Source organism: Eschrichtius robustus, chromosome 3 (assembly GCF_028021215.1).
Source record: "Eschrichtius robustus isolate mEscRob2 chromosome 3, mEscRob2.pri, whole genome shotgun sequence".
Taxonomy (NCBI): domain Eukaryota; kingdom Metazoa; phylum Chordata; class Mammalia; order Artiodactyla; family Eschrichtiidae; genus Eschrichtius; species Eschrichtius robustus.
Genome location: NC_090826.1, coordinates 28,505,665 through 28,532,880, shown reverse-complemented (window position 1 = coordinate 28,532,880; position 27,216 = coordinate 28,505,665). Strand labels below are relative to the sequence as shown.

General features: G+C 37.8%; 1 protein-coding gene across 3 annotated transcripts in view; it reads right to left on the bottom strand.

Moving 5' to 3' along the window:
- ZMYM4 (zinc finger MYM-type containing 4) overlaps positions 1-27,216 on the bottom strand; it is a 175,596-nt gene extending 148,380 nt beyond the window's left edge. Inside the window, exon 1 of one of the 3 annotated variants that reach the window (XM_068539487.1) lies at positions 26,903-27,216. Coding sequence is in view for 1 of the 3 variants with exons in the window: in XM_068539484.1 (XP_068395585.1) it covers positions 26,903-26,941 (39 nt within the window). In the remaining 2 variants the exon portion in view is untranslated. Of the gene's footprint in view, positions 1-26,898 lie in introns of all 3 variants that reach the window. The other 2 variants (XM_068539484.1, XM_068539485.1) reach the window with 2 other exon arrangements.

The following is a 27,216-nucleotide window of genomic DNA, read 5'->3' as shown; positions in this document are numbered from 1 at the left end:
TGCAGGGGACACGGGTTCGAGCCCTGGTCTGGGAGGATCCCACATGCCGCGGAGCAACTGGGCCCGTGAGCCACAACTACTGAGCCTGCGCGTCTGGAGCCTGTGCTCCGCAAGAGGAGAGGCCGCGATAGTGAGAGGCCCGCGCACCGCGATGAAGATTGGCCCCGCTTGCCACAACTGGAGAAAGCCCTTGCACAGAAACGAAGACCCAACACAGCCAAAAATAAATAAATAAATTAAAAAAAAAAAAAAAAAAAAGATCCCACACACCACAACGAAGGTCCCGTACACGGCAAAAAAGATCCACGTGCCACAATTAAGAGCCGGCGCGGCCAAATAAATATTTCTAAAAATTATTTTTAAAAAAGTACACTATCTCAACATAATAAAAGCCACATATAAAAACCCACAGCAAACATCACACCAAATGGTGAAATATTGAAAGCTTTTCCTCTACTAACAGGAATAAGGCGAGGATACCCACACTTACCACTTACTTGCAACATAGTAATGGAAGTCCTAGACAGCAAGAAAAAGAAATCAAAGGCATCCAAATTGGAAAGGAAGAAACAAAAATTTTTCAGATGATTATTCAGATACTATGTTAAATGTGGGAAACCTTATAGATTACACACACACAAATTATTTTTAGAATAAATGAATTCAGCAAAGTAGCACAGGATACAAAGCCAATACACAAATATCAGTAGTCAGTTGCATTTCTATACACTAATAATGAATAACTTGAAAAGGAAATTACAAAAACGATTCTATTTACAATAGCATCAGAAAGAAAACCATACCCAGAAATCCATTTAACCAAGGAAGTGAAAAAATTATACAATGAAAACTATAAAACATTTCTGAAAGAAAGTAAATATGACAAATGGAAATACATGGTGTGTTCATGGGCTGGAAGATTTAATATTGTTAAAATATCAATACTACCCAAAGCAATCAGATTCAGTGCAATCCCTATCAAAATCCCAGTGACTTTTTTTTGCAGAACTAGAATAAGCCATCCCAAAATTCATATGAAATCTCAAGGGACCCCAAATAACCAGAACAGTCCTGAAAGAAAGGACAAGGCTGGAGGACTCACACTTCCTGATATTAAATCATACTACAAAGCTACAGTAATCAAAACAGTGTGGTACTGGCATAAAGACAGACAAACAGACCGATCGAATAGGGAGCTCAGAAAAAACCGTCACGTATGTGGTCAAATAATTTCGACAAGGCTGTGCCAATATCATTCGATGGGGAAAGGACAATCTTTTCAACAAATGATTGGAAAACTGGATATCCACATGCAAAGGAATGAAGTTGGACCCTTATCTCACACCACATGTAAAAGTTATCTCAAAAGAGATCAAAAACCTAAAAGACCTAAAACAAAATTATTCGAAGAAAACATACGGCAAAAGCTTCATGACACTGCATTTGACAATGACTTCTTGGATATGACACCAAATGCACGGGAAACAGAAGAATAAACAAATTAGACTTCGTGAGAGTTTTAAAATTTTGTGCATCAAAAGACAGTATCAACAGAGTAAAAAGACAACTCACAGAACGGGTTAAAATATAGCTGACCCTTGAACAACACAGATTTGATCTGTATGGGTCCATTTACACATGAATTTTTTCGACAGTACATACTACAGTACTACATGTATATGGAGAAACCACAGATACAGAGGGACAACTATAAATTACATATGGATTTTCAACTGCATGGAGGGTTGATGCCCCAACCCCCATGTTGTTCAAGGGTCAACTGTATTTACAAATCTTCTGGTAAGGGATTAACGTCAAGAATATATAGAAAACTCCTAAAACCCAACAAAAAAACAACCACTCCAATTCAATAAGGGGCAAAGGGGACTTCCCTGGAAGTCGAGTGGTTAAGACTCTGCACTTCCACTGCAGGAGCCATGGGTTCGATCCCTGGTTGGGGAACTAAGATCCCGCATGCTGCGTAGCACTGCCAAAAAATAAAATTTGATTAAAAAAGGGGGGCCAAGAAACTTGAACAGACATTTCTCCCAAGAAGATATATAAATGGCCAATAAGCATAAGAAAAGATGATCAATGTCTCTATTACTTGGGAAACGCAAATGAAAACTACAATAAGGGGATTTCCCTGGTGGTGCAGTGGTTAGGAATCCACGTGTCAACGCAGGGAACACGGGTTTGAGCCCTGGTCCGGGAATATCCCAGATGCCGTGGAGCAACTAAGCCCGTGCACCACAACTACTGAGCCTATGCTCTAGAGCCCAGGCTCTAGAATCCCTGGTCAGGGAACTAAGAATTCGCAAGCTGTGTGGTGCAGCCAAAAAAAAAAAAAAGTGTTATCAAGTGTTACAGTCTCTAAATACCATTTCTGAACAAAAGGAACCAGGACTCCTGGGAGTAATGGCTAATTTCAGACCTACAGCAGGGAATATACAGATGACGCTGCTTCATCTTGCACCAGAAAGCAAGTATAATACCAAAGACTACTGAAGTCATGACAAAACGACTCAAGAGCTAATTGAGTAGGCTTTTACTGACCAAAGATGTTCAACAGACTGACATACAATGCAATAAATAATACATAAATCCATTTTTAATGACTGAACAGGATAGCTCTCTCATCCCCCCACCCCGAAAAAACAACCTTCAGCGGTCATTTGTGGAGGCTGTGTAGGCATCAACTCATTCTTAAAAATGATAAATACAAGAATAAAGTATTTATCTTGTCTTTTCTGTATTAACAATATTTCAAGGTAATAAGGAAACCAGGGAGTTAATTGACAAGGAAAACTTTTTCTCTATAAAATAATCACAGCTAACAGATACCGGAAAAATAAAAGAATTAGGAAACCATCATTTTATAACCCCTAATGAAATAGTGAATAAAGAACTGATCAATGAACAATAAAACAATAAAACTATTAGGTCAAGGACTTCCCTGGTGGGCCAATGGTTAAGAATCGCCTTCCAGGGACTTCCCTGGTGCAGCAGTGGTTAAGAATCCACCTGCCAATGCAGAGGACATGGGTTCAATCCCTTGTCCGGGAAGATCCCACATGCTGCAGAACTATGGCCCGTGTGCCATAACTACTGAGCCTGCGCTCTAGAGCCCATGAGCCACAACTACTGAGCCCATGCACCACAACTACTGAAGCCTGCATGCCTAGAGCCTGTGTTCCGCAACGAGAAGCCACTGTAATGAGAAACCCGCACACCACAAGAAAGAGTAGCCCCTGCTCGCCACAACTAGAGAAAGCCCGCGCACAGCAACGAAGACCCAGTGCAGCCAAAAATAAATAAATAAATAAATTTATTTTTTAAAAAAGAGAGAAAATTTTAAAGTGTTTCTTTAAAAATTAAAAAAAAAAATCCACCTTCCAATGCAGGGGACAGGGGTTTGATCCCTGCTCGGGGAACTAAGAACCTACATGCCGTGAGGCAACTAAGCCCTCAAGCCACAACTACTGAGCCCACACACCCTGGAGCCATGCACCACAACTAGAGAGAAGCCTGCACACCACAACAAAGAGCCTGCGTACCGCAAAAGATCCCTTATTCCACAATGAAGATCCTGTGTACCGCAACTAAGACCCAAGGCAGCCAAAAATAAAATTTAAAAAACAAAAAACAAAAACCATTAGATCAAAACTGAAGGGGAATTTCTTAATATATGGATTAGGCTAACATCACCTGAACTAGAATGAATATCACTAAAAGTGATGTGTTTCCACTAGGGGTGTCATAGGAAGAACACAGCACCACCTAAGAACTCTAAGGAAAAAAAAAAATTTTGAACCTGAATCCAATCATACTTCTAACAGCTTACAGGGAACATAAAGGATAGAGAAACATGTTCAATGACACCAGGATATAACCAGCAAAACCCAGAATGTAGGAAATGCTACAGAACAAATCAGTGTCTTCTAAAAATAAATGGCACTTTTTTTAAATGGGGGAGATTTATTCATGAAAAGAGGCTGAAGAGACACAGCAACCCAAAGACCCTGTTTTAGCAACACACGAATCTCATTTAAACTCCTAACTTTTTGAAACAAACAGTTTCAACAGTTGAACAGAGTATTATAGGTGATATTAAGGAATTACTGCTGATTTTATTAAGTGTGATAATGCTTAGGATTATGATTTGTAAAAAAAAAAAATTCATCTTTTAGAGATACATACTTTACGTATTCATAGGTGAAAAAAAATATATCCAGGATTTCCTTTAAAATTTTATAGGCAAAGAAATGTGGGAGGAATCGATGAAACAAGAGGCAGAAAATAGATGACTCTTAAAAAAGATAAATAATGAATACATGAGCATTAGTTGAACGATCCATTTATATTTATATTTGAAAATTTTCATAACAAAGGTGAAAAAAAGTAGTAATTAAGCAGAAACCTCTTAAACACAGTTGTATTCCTCACACTAAACAAGCAGCTTTTTTCCAAATAAAACTTCTTACAACAACCCTAAAAGTAATTATTTGGGGGCCTTTCTGTATTCTTTCCTTCCAACAAATGGCAACGAAATGAATAAAGCAAATCTTCTTTTGTTAATAGACACAGGACCCTTTTTTCCTTTTCATTATGGTCATTATGGTCAAATACTCTTCCAATTAAAATGAAATTATTTTCCATATATAAAAATTACAGTAAAAAAAAGTACTTACTTCTCTAATACATATATTAAGGCATCAAACATGAAGAAAAACTGAAGGTCAGTAAACACGCGTATTTTCTATAACTATCTTTAGAGACACATTTCAACTTTGACATAAATTCATGAAAACTCATATGAAGATCATATAAAAAAAGCAAAGAAGTTACTATGATATATCGGAATTTGATAACTTCCAAAAACATCAATTTCAGGAGAAAAAATGGGTTGAATGAAAGAATAATTGGAGCAAACATTTCCTTCTAAAATAATTCAAGTGTCACATAGAATGGAATGTAAGAAAAGAAAAGAGTAATGTTCACTCCCAGTTCCTGGCAATGATGACTTCTAAGGCTTCCATGACATTACCCTTGGTTCTTACTCTTTCCCCTTTGCTTTTAGAAATCACCACCTAGTGTATTTCATGTGCACTAACCTACTGAAAACTACTAAGACTTAGAGTGTCTTTATTTCCATTTTACCCATAAGGAAACACAAACCATATTACTGGTAAAGACCAGAGCCAAATTCTACTGCCAGTGGTTCCTACTCTGCAATCTTCCACTTTCTCCCTCAATTCTATTTCAAAAGGTCTAGGACAGATAGAAACTGAATGGGGACTTCCCTGGTGGTGCAGTGGTTAAGAATCCGCCTGCCAACGCAGGGCACATGGGTTCGATCCCTGGTCTGGGAAGATCCCACATGCCTCGGAGGAACTAAGCCCGTGCACCACAACTACTGAGCCTGTGCTCTAGAGCCCATGAGCCACAACTACTGAGCCCGCATGCCACAACTTCTGAAGCCCAAGCACCTAGAGCCCACGCTCCGCAACAAGAAAAGCCACCGCAATGAGAAGGGCGCACACGACAACAAAGAAGAGCCCCCACTCACCGCAACTACAGAAAGCCCGCACGCGGCAACAAAGACCCAGTGCAGTCAAAATAAATAAATAAATAAAGTTGTTATTTAAAAAAAGAAAAAAGATATACTGTGTTCTTCGGTAGGAAGAATCAATATTGTTAAAATGACCATACTACCTACCCAAGGCAATCTACAGATTCAGTGCAATCCCTATCAAACTACCAATGGTATTTTTCACAGAACTACAACAAATAATTTTAAAATTCGTATGGAAACACAAACGACCCCAAATAGCCAAAACAACCTTGAGAAGGAAAAACGGAGCTGAAAGAATCACGCTCCCTGACTTTAGACTATACTACAAAGCTACAGTAATCAAACAGATTTTTAAAAAAAGACACACAGATCAATGGAACAGGATAGAGAGCCCAGAAATATACACATGTACTTACGGTCAATTAATCTAAAACAAAGGAAATAAGAATGTACAGTGGAAATAGACTGTCTCTTCAGTAAGTGGCACTGGGAAAACTGGACAGCTACGTGTAAAACAATGAAATTAGAACATTCTCTAACACCATACACAAATATAAACTCAAAATGGATTGAAGACCTAAATGTAAGACCAGATACTAAACTCCTAGAGGAAAGCATAAGCAGAACGCTCTTTGACATAAATTGCAGCAATATTTTTTTTGGAACCATCTCCTACAGTAATGGAAACAAAAACTAAAATAAATAAATGGAACCTAATTAAACTTAAAAGCTTTTGCAGAGCAAAGGAAACCATAAACAAAATGAAAAAAAAAAACCTATGGAATGGGTGAAAATATTTGCAAATGATGCGACGGACAAGGGATTATTTTCCAAAAGATACAAACAGCTCAGACTGCTCAATACCAAAAAAAACAAACAAACAAACAAAAAAATTGAAAAATGGGCAGGGACTTCCCAGGTGGTCCAGTGGTTAAGAATCCACCTTCCAATGCAGGGGACGCGGATTCAATCCCTGCTCAGGGAATTAAGATCCCACATGCCGTGGGGCAACTAAGCCTACATGCCACAACTACTGAGCCTGCACGCTCTGGAGCCCGTGCGCTCTGGAGCCCACTCACCACAACTAGAGAGAAGCCCGCACGCCACAACGAAAGATCCCGCGTGCTGCAACTAAGATCCAATGCAGCCAAATAAATAAAAAACAACAACAAAAAATGGGCAAAAAACCTAAATAGACATTTCTTCAAAGAAGACATACAGATGGCCAACAGGCACATGAAAAGATGCTCCACATCGCTAAGAAAAATGCAAATCTAAACTACAATATCACCTCACACCAGTCAGAACAGCCATCATCAATAAGCATACAAATGATAATTGCTAGAGAGAGTGTGGAGAAAAGGGAACCCTGCTACACTGCTCGTGGAAATATAAACTGGTGTAGCCACTATGGAGACCAGTCTAGAGAGTCCTTAAAAAACTAAAAATAGTGTTGTCATATGATCCAGCAATCCCACTCTTGGGCATATATCCAGAAAAGATGAAAACTCTAACTCAAAAAGATTTATGCACCGCAATGTTCACAGTGGCACTATATACAACAGCAAAGACATGGAAACAACCTAAATGTCCATCGACAGATGAATGCATAAAGAAGATGTGTGTATATATATATATATATATATATATATACGCACACACACAAAGGAATATTACTCAGCCATGAAAAAGAATGAAATAATGCTATTTGCAACAACAGGGATGGACCTGGAATTTATTATACTAAGTGAAGCAAGTTGGAAAAGAAAACAAATATATCACTTATAGGTGGAATCTAAAAAAATGATACAAATGAACTTATTTACAAAACAGAAACAGACTCACAGACATAGAAAACAAGCTTACGGTTACCAAAAGGCAAAAGGGAGAAGGGATAAATTAGGAATTTCGGAATAACAGATACACACTGCTCTATATAAAATAAACAACAAGGACTTAATGTATGGCACAGGGAACTACATTCAATATCTTATAATAACCTACAATGGAAAAGAATCTGAAAAAAATAGATAAATATATGTATAACTGGATCCCTTTGCTGTACACCTGAAACTAACACAACACTGTAAATCAACTATACTTCAATAAAAAGTTACTTGTTTTGGAAAAAAATAGGAAAAAGAAAGAAAAAAGAAATACACCATGATATGTTTTCTCCTGGGTCCTTTGATGTGATCTATGTGCTCATTCCCACAAAATTAAATTTGTGTCTGTGCGTATATTCATCAATCTCAATTTCTGCTCTTTGAAAAACACTGTAAAAAAAATGAAATTGAGCCATAGACTAGGAAAAAATATTTGCAAAACACATATCTAATAAAAGATTTGTAGCCAAAATACATAAATAACTCTCAAAATGCAATGTAGGGAAACATTATATGACCCAGCAGTTCCACACCTAATTATTTACCTAATGGAAATGAAAACGTATGTGTATACAAAAACCTATAAGCAAGAAATTCAGTTGTTTTCTGTTAAAAAGAAAATGTTATTGTTCCTTATATCTCAGTGTCTCCTACTGAAGATTCGCATCTGAAATTACTTTTAGAATCACTGCTAGAAAATACTGTTTTTTTTAAGCAGATCCAGTAATGTTTGCTCCATTTAACAATGGCACACACTTATGTAATCATATTCTCTGATCAATCACAACATTAGAATTATCTGTATTTTCCTACTGCAGTCCTTTTTTTTTTTTTAAGTCTGTTTCTACTTTTTTTAAATTAATTCTTATTGGAGTATAGTTGCTTTACAATGTTGTGTTAGTTTCTACTGTACAGCAAAATGAATCAGCTATACATATACACAGATCCCCTCGTTTTTGGATTTCCTCCCCAGGTAGGTCACCACAGTGCATTACACAGAGTTCCCTGTGCTATACAGTATGTTCTCATTAGTTGTCTATTTTATACATAGTATCAGTAGTGTATATGTGTCAATCCCAACCTCCCAATTCCTCCCACCTCCCCTGTCCCTATTTCTTTTAATCTTTTTTTCATGTATCTTTTTATGAACTGCCCCAAGTTCATTGTGGAAAGGGTTAAGTTTGAACAAATATAAAGAAATTATACCCAGGGGTAATTATACCCTGGCAGTCCAGTGGTTAAGACTCCGGGCTTCCACTGTAGAGGGCACAGGTTCAACGCCTGGTTGGGGAACTAAGATTCCACATGCTGCACGCAGTGCGGCCAAAAAAACAAAAAAATTATACCCAACATAATAAACTTATGAAGAGTTTTTTTTCCCATTTGTATAATTTGCTTTAAAATTTTTTGAAACAGCTAATTGTTAAAGGTATATTCTTACTGTATTAAGTACATTCTTTCTATAATATAGTATTTTTAAAAAACCTATAGGCAAATATTATGACTTTATTCATAATCACCAAAAACTATAAACAATACAACTGTCTTTCAACTGGCAAGTGGATAAACAAATTGTGCTACATCCATAAAATAGAATGTTAGTCACCAATAAAAAGCAACTGCTGATGCATGCAACAATATGGATGAATCTCAAATACATTATGCTAAGTGAAAGAAGCAAAACTCATACGGCTGCATACTGTATTATGTCATTTATACAACTTTCTGAAAACACAAAATTACAGAAAAGAAAACAGATCGGGGCTAGAGGTAGGGGACAGGCTGTCTGTAAAGGGACATGAAGGAATTTGGGGGTTGATGGAACTGTTCTACATCTTGACTATGTTGGTAGCTACTGAAATATATGTATTTGTCAAAACTTACTGAATTGTACAATAAGAAGGGTAAATTTTACTCTACATAAATTTTACCTCAATAAACCTTAAATATATTTTTTCCATGCCTTGAAACAGTAATTTCACTTCCACAGTTACAGACAAAAATTACACATAATGCTGTTTGCTTTAGCCTTTTTCAGTAACAACTTCAATGAGATATAATTCACATGCCATATAATTCACCCATTTAAAGTGCACAATTCAGTGTTAGCATCTTCAGAGTTATACAACCATGACCACAATCAATTTTAGAATATTTTAATTACCCCAGAAAGAAATCTCAAACCCTTTGTCTATCACTCCCTTGTCCCAGCATTTCCCCTAGGTTAGCCTCATTTTTAATAGGAAATAATTTTAAACAACCTAAGAACTGGAGAATAGTCCTATATTATGGTTTATCTGTAGGAAAGAATATTACAATGCCATTAAAGTTATGTTAACAAGTATATTTTTAATAACAGAAGCAGTGCTTAGAACAAAAATTTAGGTTAAAAAAATTCAGGAAACAAAATTATATAAGTAGTAGTTATGCTTGAATAAAATATTATGATTTTTAAAAAGGCACAAAGGTTAAGAAAAATGGCCTGTCAATCAATATGGCTGTATTATCAGAATTTATATAAGAGAATGGAATGAGAAGTAGTTGGAACAATTTGGTCTTTAGGATATACGGTAAAAATATCTAGAGAACTGGTACTCAACCAGGGGCAATTTTGCCCCTCAGGAGACATCTCGCCGTGCCTGGAGATATTTTTAGTTCTCACAAATGGGTAATCAGGGCTACTGGCATGTAGTTGATAGAGTGCAGGTACGCTGCTAAACATCCACAATGCACAGAACAATTCGCCCTGCCCCAAACAAACAATTACCTGGTCCAAAACGTCAATGGTATTGAGGTTGAGAAACTCTAACCTACACTTAATAATGAAGTTGTTATATACTACTCATGAGCAATTTAGATCAGTAATCTAATGTAAAGAAATAATAGTTTCCTCCTTCATCCTCATTACTATGTATATTCTTTTCCAGTTTTCCCACTTCAGTTTATGGTGCCACCAACTATCTAGTTTAACAAGGTGAAAACCTAGGAGTCAGCAGTCTTCTTTATTTTCCTACATTCATCCATCAACAAGTCCTATTGACTCCATCTCCAAAATGTATCACAACCAATTCTCACCATCTCCACCTACCCCAAACAATGGTTACCTTCACACAAGGATTACACCCAAAGAGCCTCCTAACTGACCCTGTTGCCCATCTTGCTCCCTGAAGTTCATCCTGCACACAGGAGCTAAAGGAATCTTTTTTTTTTTTTTTTTTATAAATTTATTTATTTATTTATTTTTGGCTGCGTTGGGTCTTTGTTGCTGTGCGCAGGCTTTCTCCAGTTGCAGTGAGCGGGGGCTACTCTTCGTTGCGGTGCACGGGCTTCTTATTGCGGTGGCTTCTCGTTGCGGAGCACGGGCTCTAGGCACACGGGCTTCAGTAGTTGTGGCACGTGGGCTCAGTACTTGTGGCTTGCGGGCTCTAGAGCACGGGCTCAGTAGTTGTGGCGCACGGGCTTAGTTGCTCCGCGGCATGTGGGATCTTCCCGGACCAGGGATCGAACCCGTGTCCCCTGCATTGGCAGGAGGATTCTTAACCACTGTGCCACCAGGGAAGCCCCTAAAGGAATCTTTTTAAGAGCTCATATTTGAATACCACAAACTGGCTTCTCAGAGAAATATCTAACATTATTTCTTCCCACCCCAATCACTCACTATCATATTATCCTGTGCTCTCTTATGTTCTTCACTACCTGAAATTATTTTATCAATTTCCTGTTTATTTTCTATCTTGCCCCCCCCCATTAGCACAAACCTTGACTTTTTCTTTTGTTCATTATTATTTCTCTAGCACCTAAAACCATGTGTGAAATGTATCTTAAATATTTGTTGAATGAACCAATCTCTCTTACACTAATGTTGATCTATTTGCTCCACTGGAGCCAAAGACTAACATGACACTACATCTCCGAAGAAAGGAGACTGAATCTCCTGAAGTGCACTGCTATTCTTAATCAGCCAAAAAACAAGAAATTATAGGTCAGGATGTTAGCTCCTTAGAAGGAGGGGGGAATGAGTTCTTCCCCCCAGATCTCAAACTGCTTCCAAGTTCCAAAGAAAAGATATCCTCTGCTCACTAGACAAGCTGAAGGCTTAGTAGGTAAATGTTGCCCATTTCTCCTAGATCAGCCATACATAAGAACTAGTTGTATTTGTTTTCTAATTCCCTCCTACTATGCTAAACTTTTAATAGCCTTGTGTAAAAATCATAGCCTGATCTCAGCTGTGTTGGGTGGAATTAAGCAAAGATTCTGTCTCCATATTTGGGCTGCAGAGCCCAAGGAGAACCCCTACCAAAGCTAACATGATAGTAGCAGAGATAACCAAAAAGAAACTCTCATGAAGGAAAAGTAAATTTCTAGGGTGAGAGTAAGAACTGTGAGGCAACCTGCCGCTTGCCACAAGGAGAGAATCCAAAGAGTACCTATCTTGGAGAATTAGGATAGTAGTGAGGGAGCCAATGTGTTACCTTATAGATGAACAGATTTTCATTTCTGAAGATAAATCAGTCTCCAAAGTATAAAATGAATGGCGTAGAGGAAACAGTAGAGAACAGAAAGGGAAAACAAGTCGTAAAGGCAAGGAAAGTAAAGAGACAAAGCACGGGGGAGGGTGGGAGGGAGGGAGATGCAAGAGGGAAGAGATATGGGAACATATTGTATGTGTATAACTGATTCACTTTGTTATAAAGCAGAAGCTAACACACCATTGTAAGGCAATTATACTTCAATAAAGATGTTTAAAAAAAAAAAAGAGACAAAGCACGTAAAACAAGTACCAGAACTAGGGTGGTGGCAACAGAAATAAAGTTTTAAAAATCACGGGAATTGGGACTTCCAAGACTTTCAACAAGATTGAAAACTTAGTATTTCTGGATCATTCACCTTATAAAAAAATGAGAGTTGGGACTTCCCTGGTGGCACAGTGGTTTAGAATCCACCTGCCAATGCAGGGGACACGGGTTTGATGCCTGGTCCAGGAAGATTCCACATGCCACGGAGCAACTAAGCCCGTGGGCCACAACTACTGAGCCTGTGCTCTAGAGCCTGCGAGCCACAACTACTGAAGCCCGCACGCCTAGAGCCCATGCTCCGCAACAAGAGAAGCCACCACAATGAGATGCCCGTGCACCGCAACAAAGAGTAGCCCCGCTCGCCGCAACTAGAGAAAGCTCGCACGCAGCAATGAAAATGCGACACAGCCATAAATAAATAAACAAAATCAAAAACAAAACCTGGATTAATAAGAGAAAGGGAAGAAGCAAGATAACTCAGAGTTTCTAACTTGGGTGAGATAACACAGGAAGAAAAACAGGTTAAGAAGGAACAGAGCACTATTTGGGAGAGTAAGTACTTGTCAAGGATATAGAGAGTTCTTCCATTTTAGGCATACTGACTTAGCAATATTTGTAAGACATCAAAATACAAGTCAAAGCTCACATTTGGAAACACTGATTTTGAGTTTTAGAGACAACAGCGAAGCAAAGAAGAAAGGAAATCACATAATGTATTTAATGGGTAGTGGTTAAAATCACTGTAGAAGGGATTACCCAAGAAAAATACAGGCTGAGGGAACAAGACCTACTGGGCAAACAAAGAGTTAAAATGACTGAAAAGAAGCAATTCAAGAGAAGAACCATGCGAATACCTTCTTCTAAATAAGGGAGAAGTTTCAAGGAAGGAGTGGGCAATAGGGTCAGATGTCTAACAAAGATCAAAAAGGAGGGGCTTCCCTGGTGGCACAGTGGTTAAGAATCCGCCTGTCAATGCAGGGGACAAGGGTTCAAGCCCTAGTCCGGGAAGATCCCACATGCCGCGGAGCAACTAAGCCCGCGTGCCACAACTACTGAGCCCACCCACCACAACTACTGAAGCTCACCTGCCTAGAGCCCATGCTCCAGAAAAAGAGAAACCACTGCGATGAGAAGCCCATGCACCGCAAGGAAGAGTAGCCCCCGCTCGCCACAACTAGAGAAAGCCCACACGCAGCAACGAAGACCCAACGCAACCAAAAATAAGATAAAAAAATAAATTAAAAAAAAAAAAGGGAAAGTTCAAAAAAAGCATCAATTAGATTTGGTGATTATTAGATCATTTCAGTGATCTTAAAGAGAATTTCCGGGGGGTGGGATGAATTGGGAGATTGGGATTGACATATATACACTACCGATACTATGTATAAAATGGATAACTAATGAGAATCTACTGTATAACACAGGGAACTCTACTAAATGCTCTGTGGTGACCTAAATGGGAAGGAAATCCAAAAAAGAGGGGCTATATGTATACGTATAGCTGATTCACTCTGCTGTACAGTAGAAACTAACACAACATTGTAAAGCAACTGTATACTCCAATAAAAATTAAAAAAAAAAAAAAAGAGAGAATTTCAGTGGTGAAACAGAAGGAAAAGCAGATGTGGCTGAGGAGTGAACGGGAAATATACAGCTGATACCATCTCAAAACAACTCCAAAGTCAAAAGGCTTGCCTGAGTTCAAACTGTAGTCTATAACTACCATTTCCCACTGAAAGGAAGTTCTTGGAGTTAATTCCAAATCTGAAATGGCAACGTATAGGATGAACCTAGAAACATCTTTTTGGCCAAAAAGGGAAGACTCTTTCAAGGACTACTGGAGTTAAGTCAAAAGGATACAGGTGTCTAAGTATTTTATTCTTTTTGATGCTAATAATGAAATCATTTTCTTGATTTCCTTTCAGGATTGTTCATTACTAGTGTATAGAAATACAACTGATTTTTTTGTGTTGCTTTTTTCACCCTGAACTTTTTTGAATTTCTCACAGGGTTTGATTTTGGTGGGGGGTAGATTTTTAGAGGTTTCTACATACATGATCATGTCCTCTGTAAATACAGTTTTACTTCTTTCTTTCCAATTTGGGTGTCTTTTATTTCTTTCTTGCCTAACTGCTCAGGCTAAAACTTCATATACATTGAGTAGAAATGCCAAAATAGGGCTTGTCTTATTCCTATTCTGAGGAGAAAAATTTTCAGTCTTTCATCATCAAATATGATGTTAGCTACAATTTTTCATATATGGCCTTTATCATGTTGAGAAAGTTCCCTTCTATTCCTAGTTTCTTGAGTGCTTTTATAAAAGGTGTTGGTTTATTTTTCAAATGCTTTTTTTCCTATATCAACAAATATAATCATGTGTTTCTTTCCTTCATTCTATCAATGTGGTGTATTACACTCACTGATACTTCGAAAAATTTAACCAAGGAGGTGTAAAACTTACACACTGAGAGACTTGTACAAAACATTGCTGAAAGAAATTAAAGAAGACCTAAATAAATTGGAAGACATCCCATTTATTGGGACATTTAATAGTGTTGGGATGAAAAATACTACCCAAGAGATTAACAGATTCAATGCAATCCCTATCAAAATTCAAATGGCACTTTTCGCAGAGACAGAAAAAAATCCTAAATTTCATATGGAATTTTAAAAGACCCCAAGTAGCCAAAACAATCTTGAAAAAAAGAACAAAAAACAAAGTTGGAGGACTTACACTTTCCAATTTCAAACTTCCTACAAAGCTACAGTAATCAAAACAGTGTAAACAAGGGACTTCCCTGGCAGTCCAGTGGTTAAGACTCCGTGCTCTCAAAACTTGCCTGGTGGCGCAGTGGTTAAGAATCCGCCTGCCAATGCAGGGGATATGGGGTCAATCCCTGGTCTGGGAGGATCCCACATGCTGTGGAGCAACTAAGCCCATGCACCACAACTACTGAGCCTGCACTCTAGAGCCCGCAAGCCACAGCTACTAAACCCCATGCACCTAGAGTCCATGCTCCGCAACAAAAGAAGCCACCACAATGAGTAGCACGTGGACCGCAACAAAGAACAGCCCCCGCCCGTCGCAACTAGAGAAAGCCCGCGCGCAGCAACCAAGACCCAACGCAGCCAAAAATAAATAAATAAATAAATAAATTTTATTTAAAAAAAGACTGTGCTCTCACTGCCAAGGGCCCAGCTTCAATCCCTGGTTGGAGAACTAAAATCCCCAAGCCGCTAGGGCAAAACAAACAAAAACCCACAATGAGGGATAAATTAGGAATTTGGGATTAACAGATACATACTACCATATATAAAACAGATAAACAACAAGGACCTGCTGTAGAGCACAGGGAACTATATTCAATATCTTGTAATAACCTATAATGGAAAAGAATCTGAAAAAGAATATATACATGTATAACTGAATCACTCTACTGTACACCTGAACATTGTAAATCAACTATACTTGAAAAAAAAATCAAAACCACAATGAATGTAACATACAACATGATAAATATAATTAATACTGCTGTATGTTACACATGAAAGTTGTTAAGAGAATAAGGCCTAAGAGTTCTCATCACAAGAAAAAAATTTTTTTTCTATTTCTTTAAGTTTGTATCTATACGAGATGATGGATGCTCACTAAATTTATTGTGATGATCATTTCATGATGTATGTAAGTCAGATCATTATGCTGTACACCTTAAACTTATACAATCCTGTACGTCAATTATATCTCAATAAAACAGGAGAAAAAAACCCGCAATGAGATGCCACTTCACACCCACTAGGATAGCTATTACCAAAAGAAAAGAACAAGCATTAGAGAGGATGTAGAGAAATCAGAACCCCCATGCGTTGCTAGTGAGAATGGAAATGGGTGCAACCTCTGTGGAAAACAGTCTGGTGATTCCTCAAAAAGATAGACATAGAATTTCTATATGACCCAGCAAATCCATTTCTTGGTACATAACCAAAACAACTGAAAGCAGGAACTCAGATACTTGTATGACAATGGTTACAGCAACGTAAAGGTAGCAACAACCCAAGCGTCAATCAACAGAGGAACAGATAAACAAAACGTGTTACATACATACAATGGACTATATTAGGCCATTAAAAAAATGAAGTTCTGATACATGCTTCAACATGGATAAATCTTGAAAACATTATGCTAAGTGAACTAAGACACCAAAGGTCAAATATTTATGATTTCACTTATATGAAATACCTAGAATAGGTAAATTCTGATTAGAATAGGCAGAAAACACACCAAGGGCTGGAGGGAAAGGCAATGGAGAGCTATGCCTTAATGTACATACAAAGTTTCTGTTTGGGATGAAATAGTGGTGATAGTTGCACAACATTGTTAATGTACTTAATGCCACTGAATTATAAACTTTAAATGATTAAAATGATAAATTTTATGTTATGTATATTTTAAGACATTACAAAATTTTAAGTCAATTGTTTAAATATAAAATAATAACAATTTTTAAAAAGGATTCAGGTACTAACCTTAAAGACCCTGCTGTAGGCTGAATTGTGGCCCCCAAAAGATATGTCCACCCAGAATCTAAGAATATGATCTTTTTGAAATAAACTTCTTTGCAGATGTAATTAATATAAAGATCTTGAGATGAAATCACCCTGGATTAGGGTGGGCCCTAAATCCAATGAAGATCATCCTTAGACAGAAAAGAAGAAACACAGACAGGAAGCCATGTGAAGGTGGAGGCAGAGACTGGAGTAATGCTGCCACAAAAATCAAAGAACACCTGGGTCCACCAGAGGTTGGAAAAGACAAAGGATTCTTTCCGAGTCTTCAGAGACAGCATGGTCCTGCTGATGCCTTGATTTTGGACTTCTGGCCTCCAGAACCATGCAAAATAAATTTCTGCTGTTTTAAGCCACTAAGTTTCTGGTGAGGTATGCCAAATCTAGGAAAATAATACAGATTTTGGTGCACAGAGGTGGCGTGCTGCTGTAATAAATACCTAAAAATGTGGAAGTAACCTTAGAATTGGGAAATGGGTAGAAGGTGGATGAATTTTGAGAAGCATGATAGAAAAAGTCTAGATTGCCTTTAAGAGATGGTTGGTACAAATATAGACATATCTGTATTCACCAATTCTAATGAAGGTTCAGAAAGAAGTGAGGAGCAAAAAAGCGAAAGCTACTATTACTTTAGAGAATACATATACTATGAACAGAATGTTGGAAAAAAATATGTTAAGGGTGCTTCTGGTGAGATCTCAGAGGGAAATGAAGAATATGTTACTGGGAACTAGACGGTGATCCTTGTTAGAAAGGAGCAGGAAACTCAGCTGAATTGTGCTCTACTGTTAGGTAGAAGGCAGAACTTGGAAGCAATGAACTTGGAGATTTCTAAGCAAAGTGTTGAGGTGAGCCTGGATACCCCTTGCTGCTTATAGGAAAAAGGGAAAGGAAAGAGGTAAACTAAAGAAGGAACCATTAAGCAAAAAGGAAACAACTCTTAATGATTTGAGCCTATCCAGATTGCAAAGGATGCTAAAATTAGGAAATCCATTATAAGAAAAGTGTGCTCTAGTGAGAGGATGAAGGGTGTAGCTGGGCAACCATTTACTGAAGATATTAAGTGTGTGACTCATGGATCCAATTAATCATCTCAACTTAAGTCAGGAATAGAGATGGGGTTATCCAGGAAAGATCTGTGAAGAACTATCTTTTCTAACTGTGTGGATACCCTTAATATATAGAGGAGAGTCACAGGTTTTTGAGCATTATTAAACCAGAAAAAACACGGCCAGACTGTTCTTAAAGGAAGAGACTAGACAAAGTGGGAAAAAAAAAAACTGACTTCTGGAACTCTATGGGCAGGAAAGAGCTAATAAAGTTACTCAGCTGCCAACAAGTGCTACTCTTCAAGAAAAAGAAAAATGACTCCAAAGACAGAGCCACAGGCACAAAGGCAGAGGCTAGAGAAGCAGGCCCAAAACAGGGGTCAATAGTGCCTCCATGGACCCAGAGGGCAGAAGATCAAGTCACAGAGAATTATTCTCAGATCTTGAGAATTATTCTCTTGTCCTGGTGGGTTCTGAACTTGATTAGGACTAGTGATCCCTTTATTCCTTCCATTTTCTTCCTTTTAGAAAAGCAATGTCCATGCTATGCTTGTCCCACAATTGTATTTTGGAAGTAGAAAATTTGTTTTCTGGTTTCACAGGTCCACACATAAAGAGAAATTTTACTCCAGATGGATCATACCCAGAGTCACACCTATACCTAATTTAGATGGTTGAGATACTGAGATTTGGGACTTTTTGAGATGATGATATTAGATGAGTTGGGCTTAAAAATTCATGTTGTAATGAGTTGAGACTTTTGGGGTGTTGAGATGAGGTGAATGTATTTTGCATGCAGAATGGACATGAAGTTTGGGGACAAAAGGGCAGACTGTAGTGGGTTGAACTGTGGCCCCTAAAAGACATGTCCACCCAGAACCTCAGAATGTGTGCAGAATGGGTTTTGCAGATGTAATTAAGGTAAGGATCCTGAGATGAGAGCATCCTGAATTAGGATGGACCCTAAATCCAATGAAGAGTATCCTTAGAAGACACTGAAAGACATAGAAAGAAGGCAGCAGTGTGAAGATGGAGGCAGAAACTGGAGTTATACTGCCACAAACCAAGGAACACAAATCAATCCGCAAGAAGCTGGAAGAGGCAAGGAAGGATTCTTTCCTAGAGCCTTCAGAGAGAACACTGCCTTGCCAACACCTTATTTTCAGACAGGCAGCCTCCAGAACTCTGAGATAACAAATTTCTGTTGTTTTAAGCCAAGTTGGTAGTAATTTGGTATGGCAGCCTTCGGAAACTAATACAGACACCCACTGATCAAAAATATGACAAATTTAAACATCAAAAAGAATACTAACCACAATAAATTTAAATATATAAACTATATTAAAATTCATGAGTTCATAGTGGTATCCCCTCCCAAACCTCAATTTTGGGATTTGCTAAGGTGTCAATTCATTCTTCTGAAAATTGGTAAAGGGGAAAAAATAAGCATTTATTCTGCTTCTCCTGTATAAATGATTTTACAGGGTAACCAAATAATTGATAAAGGAACTCTTTATGAAAGAATTCCAATGAATAAATATAGGAGAAATGATAGAAAATCACTCTTCTAATGAAATAATGGATCTAGGCAACAATCATCAATGGCTGATAAATCCATTAGGTGAAAAGTTAAGAACTATGTTGGATTCTCCTGACAGAACCTAAACTGATCAATTTTAGTATCACTAAGTGTGACAACCAGCAGAAACTTAAGAGACATATAAACCAAATGAAATGGTAAATCTCATTTGGATAGTGATTTAAACAAACCAATTGTAAAAAGACATTTAAAGAATCAAAGAAATCTGAACTGGATTAAGGAACTCTTAATTTTGTTAGGTATAACAGTATTGTGGTTGTATTTTTTTTTTAATTCTTATCTGTTAGAAATACATACAGAAGTACTTATAGATTAAATGATGTGATACCTGAGACTTCTTTGAAGTTATTTCATAGAAAGGAAGGAAAGAAGAGAGGGAGCAAGGAAAGAAAAGAAAAGAAAGGAAAGAAAGAAAAAGAAAGGAAGGAAGAAGTTAGATGAGACAGGAATGGCAAAATATTGATAACTGTTTAGTTGCCTCCTGGAATGATGCAATTAAGAATTTGCAGCATCACCTAATAGAGTGACTATACGTCCTAATTAGTCCAGGACAGTCCCAGTTCATGGCTATTGTCCCACTGTAATTGTTAAATAGCACACCCTTTCATTCTTAAAATTGTCTGATGGAAAATAAATTATACACTCACTCTATTTATGAATTTTTCTTTCCAAAGAAACTGAACCTAAATCTCATAAAGCTCTACCAATTCAAGTTCTCAACCTTGGCTACAGACTGAAATCACTTGGGAAATTTTTTAAAATACTGATGCCTAGAATCCACCCTATGAATTCTGATTTAATTGACCTGGGAATCAGGATATTTAAGAGCTCGCCACGTAATTCTAATGTTTCAGCCAAAATAGAGAACCACTGCTCTATATCTAACTATTTTGTGGAAAATATGAAGGGTAATTGAACACGTTAAACACCACGAGAACTCGATCAGCCAAAACCAGAATGTGGTAAATTTTCCTGGACAAATGAGCTAGTTTTTTAAACAAATAAATAGCATGAGAAAAAGTGCAGGGGCTATAGGGGACGGGGGATGGGGGGGATGGTTAAAGTTAACAGAAACTTAAGAGACATATAAACCAAATGAAATAGTAAATCTCATTTGGATAGCGATTTAAACAAACCAATTGTAAAAAGACATTTAAAGAATCAGAGAAATCTGAACTAGATTAAGAAACTCTTAATTTTGTTAGGTATGATAGTATTGTGGTTGTTTTTTTTTTTTCTTATCTGTTAGAAATACATACAGAAGTATTTATAGATTAAATGATGTGATACCTGAGATTTCTTTGAAGTTATTTCATCAAAGAAAGAAAAGGAAAAAAAGAGAAAGGAAGGAAAAAGTTAGATGAGACAGGAATGGCAAAATGTTGATAACTGTTCAGTTGTCAAAACTGGGTATTAAGAACATGGGGTTTATTGTACCAATCTATATTTCATATCCTATATTGATATGGAATTATGAAACAAAGTTTTTTAATTTTGCCTATAAATGTGTAGTATGCATGTGAGTGTATATATATAAATTTGTAAGACATTTTGGGAAACGTAAAGAAAGATGAACACATGTGATCTTTGACCTCAAAGGTTAGTGGGTAGCCTATATGTTGGACAAAAAAGGTTTGTTCAGGTACTGTCTTTGGTCAAAGGCAGGAAGGCAGCTAACTCAAGATTCTGGGAGCCCAGAACGATAAGAATGAAATTAAAATAACATTATAAGTATTCCCTAAGCATAAGAAAGTGATTGTGGGTATATTATTGCTAAATACCAAAGGATGAACATAACCGGACTTTGAAAAGCCCATGCTCTTACTATTGGGTTGAGCCATATGAAAAGGCATTTCTGTACGTCAAATATTAGCAATTTTGTATGGTAGAGCCCAATACTATGTTAAAATGCTTTCTTTTTCTTTCTTTTGCTACAATAATTACATACTGTTAACTCATAGTAAAATAATCAGAATATTTAAGGGAAATGTCAGTCTTTTTTAAAAAGTAGTAGTAGTCAGTCTTCTTTAAAAGTTGGTCTCTAATACAGAACTCAAAAATATCTCATAAATATCCAGAGAAGGCTTCCCTGGTGGCGCAGTGGGTGAGAATCTGCCTGCTAATGCAGGGGACACGGGTTCGAGCCCTGGTCTGGGAAGATCCCACATGCCGCGGAGCGGCTAGGCCCGTGAGCCACAACTACTGAGCCTGCGCGTCTGGAGTCTGTGCTCCGCAACAAGAGAGGCCACGATAGTGAGAGGCCCGCGCACCGCGATGAAGAGTGGCCCCCCCTTGCCGCAACTAGAGAGGGCCCTAGCACAGAAACGAAGACCCAACATAACAATCAATCAATCAATCAATCAATAAATCTTAAAAAAAAAAAAAATCCAGAGAAATTGCAATTGTACATTTATCTATTTATATTCTCTTTAGTATATAATAAAATCATTCCATTTTCAAAGGAAGCATGAGCTTTATCTTTAAAATGAATCATAGCTTTAAAATATTTGGTGTATATTTCTTAAAAATAAACATGAGTTGCATGTGTTTTAAGGTTATCTCAAGATATATTTCATAGGCAGAAAGTTAATTTGATGCTTCCTGATAAGTAATTTACATCGATTTGATTTAAATATAATTCAATGTTTTTTGTTTTGTTTCTTCCTGGTTTTTTTTTGAAGGGGCCGCACCACGCGGCATGCAGGATCTTAGTTCCCCAACCAGGGATCGAAGCCTGCGCCCTCTGCAGAGGAAGTGCGGAGTCTTAACCACTGGACCACCAGGGAAGTCCCTAATTCAATATTATTTTAACAACCAAAAATTCCAAATAATGAATTCTGAACCTATACTATTATTTACACATATTACCATATATCATATATATTAATAACTAATGTATGTTTATTAATTACTGCATGTTATTATAAAGAATTCTAACCTATACTATTTATCAAACAGTACAATTTTTCAAGTGGTACTTGATCCTGGTTTAGCCTATTATATCATGACCTTGAGCTCTCCCTGTGCTGCAGTTTCCTCATTTATAAAATGGGACAGTAATAGTAACTACTATTTATGGAATTAATGAGGAATAAAAAACATACTACATATAAAATATTTAGAATGACTGGAAATTAAAATGTTTATAAATACCAGGTATTATCATTATTTACAGAAGCCTCTGCTAGTTTACAAGATGGGCACTGTGAAAACAATTCAGGATCACTGTCAACACTAGAATGGTCTCCTCGAAATGCTCTCTATACGAGGAGCCAATGCATTCTTAAAGTAGATAACTTACACTGTACACATGATCTGCAAATATTTTTAATGATATGTACCACCATGTTTTTAAGCAACACATTTAGCCAAAAGACAAAAGATAAAAAGTTCATTAAGGAATTAAGAGGGATAAACCTTTTGCAACTATTTTATTATAAAATATTAAAATAATGGAAATCCAAAACAAAACTTCTCCATAATTCCATCAGTAGTAAAATCAATGTTTTCATTTGTTCATGTTATTTTCTATTCCTATCTACATGCATGTTCAATTTTTACATACTTACAATAACAAAATAGATTGCATTTTCACTAAATATTATACCCCGAGTATTTTTCCGTTTTGCAAAATTCTCCCCCTTAGTCTCCCTTTCCTTTCTCATCCCCACCTGCTGAAGGTAATCAATGGTAACAGCCTGACATGTGTCCTCCACAAGTTTCTCCAAGCTCATACATATACAAGTATAGACACATATGTGAGGAAGAAAGATCACTTTGTTTTTACAAAAATGGAAGCATGCTACTTATACATATGCTTTCTCTCTCTATTAAGCATGCCAAACACATATACCTCAAATTTAATATACAGAAAAGTTTAAGTATGAAAATGGACACAACTTACTAGACCAGGTAATAACACATACATTTACAAAAGTTATTATTATTTTGTATGTAACCTTTGAAAAGATAAAGGGATTTCACAAAAAAATTTGGCCACCAGATTTAGTTAGATCTCATGCTTCTAATAGTTTATTATAATAACCATGCATAAAATAACCCCTCTACTTACAAGCCTACATAATGAATTTTAAAACTTATTTCAGAAAATAAAAATTTTACAGTCTTTAAAAGAACTCATAAATAATATCTCAAAAGTATCCTGACTTTAATGTAAGAGAGTGTGAGTGTGTGTGTATAATACTGGCTTTCAGAGACTTCCCTGGCGGTCCAGTGGTTAAGACTTTGCCTTCCAATGCAGGGGGTGCAGGTTTGATCCCTGGTCAGGGAGCTAAGATCCCACATACCTCACAGCCAAAAAACCAAAACAACATAAAACAGAAGCAATATTGTAACTAAATTCAATAAAGACTTTAAAAATGGTCCACATCAAAAAAAAAAAAAAACAAAACCTCAGTGCCTTAAAAAAAAAAAATACTGGCCTTCATTTGAACTTGGTTCTTTCTAAGGCAGAGATGATAGATGGATATAGTGCTCACCCACCCACATATTCAGCTTCCCCATGTTCACAAATTGAGAGACTGGCATTCAGATATAGTCTGAATACAATCAAATCAATCTTACCTAATTAATACCTATTGTCCTAAGTGCCCACAAACATAAGACACCAGGCAGACCTACAAAGGATTTAAGGTTGTTAACTCAATGGTTTTAAAAACACACTCTCCCATCTAACCGTAATCCAGAACAATCACAAGATCCTTAAATCTGGATTCACAGAAGAGAACTTAGGGTGTAATGGGTGATATGAAAGATAACTGAAGGTCCCAGAATTACAAACCAGATAACTTGGTACCCAAGCCATAGAGCCTCTAATGCAACAGGTAAACTTTTCTTACCAAAAATCAATTTTTGAGTTACTATTATGTGAAGGTCATAGGTGTTGGAGATGCAAAAAGCATATAATGGCCCTACCCTTATGGAGTTCACAATATAGCAGAAGAGTCAGAATATATAATTCTAAATGATCATAAATACCATATACCACAGCACAATGCCTAGCATATAGTTCATGAACTAGCACAGGTACTCAATAATTTTTTGTGACTTATGATTATAAAAGTCAAAGGCAGTAAGCATCATAAATACAATACCATGTCATCAATGAAATTTCAGATTAAATAATCTAAACTTATTATCTAGGCCTACGTAGTTTGTTTAACTACCTCAAGGCAAACTATTTTATAAGATACTGTACTTTTGTACACAGTCCCCACTAATCTGCTTGGAGTACACATATGGAATCCATGTGGAGTTTAAGCACAGGCACAGACAAAAAATGAAGGAAAAAAAGCACATGCACCATGTGTACCATTTAAGAAAACTCTACTGAACATTCTAACCAAACTATCAAAACCAAAATGGATTATGGAGCCTAAAAGACACTGACTGTAACCTTCCTCCACAATAAAACTGATAAAATAATGGGGAAAACCTGTACGAGTGCTCTGTATATTACATACTGTTAAAAAATAATAAAGTTTAGACTGCTACCAGTGTGGCACCTTTTAGGTGTATTAGAAGAGAAAGAAGTATTTAATATCTAGTTGAATTTGTTACCAAAGCACATAGATGTTTTCTAAAACATTCTACCTTATACTGTGAATGACAACAGCATTAGTAGTAACTGGATTCAGAGACCTCCTTGAATAAACATTACACATCTAAAATAATTTATTCTTTACATTTTAATTGGTGGACCACATGCCATACGCCTTCACTCAAGCATAATGAGGATCCAGTTTAAAACTGGCTCACAGCATGAAGAACAATTTAAAATTTCAAAACACGTGCATTCCATAACCAACATTTATACTAAGTGAACTATTTGGACATACTATCACACAGCTTAATTTGTCCTATGTATGAGGAAGATCTAATTATTGCATGAGGGAGATCTAAAATTTTATAAACCTAAGACTATCAACAATAAATTTTAATTGCTCAATACCACAGTGAAATGCATTAAAATAAGAACTGATGAATAAAGAGATAAATGTGGATAAATATGTGATAAAACAAGTATAGCAAAATGTTAATGGTAGAATCTAGATGGTGGATACTATGGACACTCCCTGTAAATTTTTTCAGCTATGTAGTTGAAAATATTTTCCTAATAAATTGTGGAAAAAATACTGCTTGACACTTCCCTCGTTATTTACCCTTTAAGCTTTTAAGGAGAGAAACATAGATTTTAAAAACTCCTATGTGGCATCCAAAACAAGCACCGTAGTTTGGACAAACATGGATTCAAATCCCAGCTCAACCTCTTAACTAGCTATCTGATCTTAACTATTTAATCCCTCTACGCCTACATTTCCTCATCTGCAAAATGGGTTTCACATAGTAAATATGAGGTTTAATTCTTCCTATAAAGCACAGTGCTAGGCACATGGTAAGCACTCAAAATGTTAGTTGTATTATCTATATGAGATTGCTAACTTTATGATAAATCGAAAGGGCATTCTCAATAAAGATTACGCAGTAATTTTTTAAGCAGTTGGCTTAACACTAACTTCATTTTGATACCGTTCACAAAAAGGAAGATTCCTGGTAGTAAACTTACTGCCTTAACACGCTAAGAGGGAGGGCGGCGGGGGGTAAAAGAAAAAATCTAAAAATACTGCTCAATCGACAGTACTGTATTATTCTCCATCTGAAAAAAAAAATCACTCAATTAAATAAGAAAAGTTTCAAGACAAACTTTAAAAGGCACTCAACAACTATGTGGAATTGGCTTCGCCTCTGCAGGTTGTTTGGGTACATCCTTGATATGACAAAACTTGTCACACTCTTCCACGTTCTTAAATGTTGGTAAAGGGGCTAGACTAGAAAATGACATTGATAGTTGCCAAAATCTTTCTCATACATCAGGGCATGCCAACGACCCCACTTCTTCTCAGGTAAGTGCACCATCTCCACCTTGGTCTTGATAACGGTTCGGGGGGAGGGGAAAGGAGGCAGGAAAATGAATTCGCGATGGTATCACCGAAGACCCCTCCACCACTCATTCCCGCCACCACCACCCCCACCTGACCTCTCTCCTGTTAAACTTCCAGACTCTGGTTCACCAAAGATGCACTTAAGTCTCTGACACCTTCCCTCCCCTGGCCCAAATAACCCACCCCCAGTGTTGGAAAAATAAAAAAACACAAACAACAGCCCCCGCCCCTCCCCCTCCCAACCAGCAGCAAATCTTTGTCCCACCTGCCGAAGGACCACTCTAAGCGCGCTCCAGACCCAAGGTTGCCTCAGTCCTGCCCGCAACCTTTTCCCAACCGGGCCTCGGCGACCCCTCCACGAGCCTACGCATGGCCCATTCCCGGCCCCGGCCCCGGGACGCGGCCCCCGCCCCGCCCCCCGCCGCCCGCCGCCCGCCGCCCGCCGCCCGAGTTCTGCCTCACCTCACCTACCCTCTTTCGGGGGCTGGACTCCACCTCTCTCTCCGCCATGTTGGGCCCCGCTCGGAACCACTGCGGCTCCCAGCGCTGTGGCGGCGGAACCTCTCGGGCCCCCGGCCCCCGCCCACACTGCAGGCACAGCCGCCTCGCGGCAGCTTCCCCGGACCTGGCCGAGCCTGGCGCTTAGAGTGGGGAGGGGGTGGATGCCGCGCGCCGGGTCGTAGATCTTGAGATCCCACGGGTGCGCGCGTAGGCGGTAGGGCCTGCCCGGGAAAGGGGGGGGGGGGGGGCCGGGACTCGGGGGGTTAATGGCCTCCAAGGGGCCC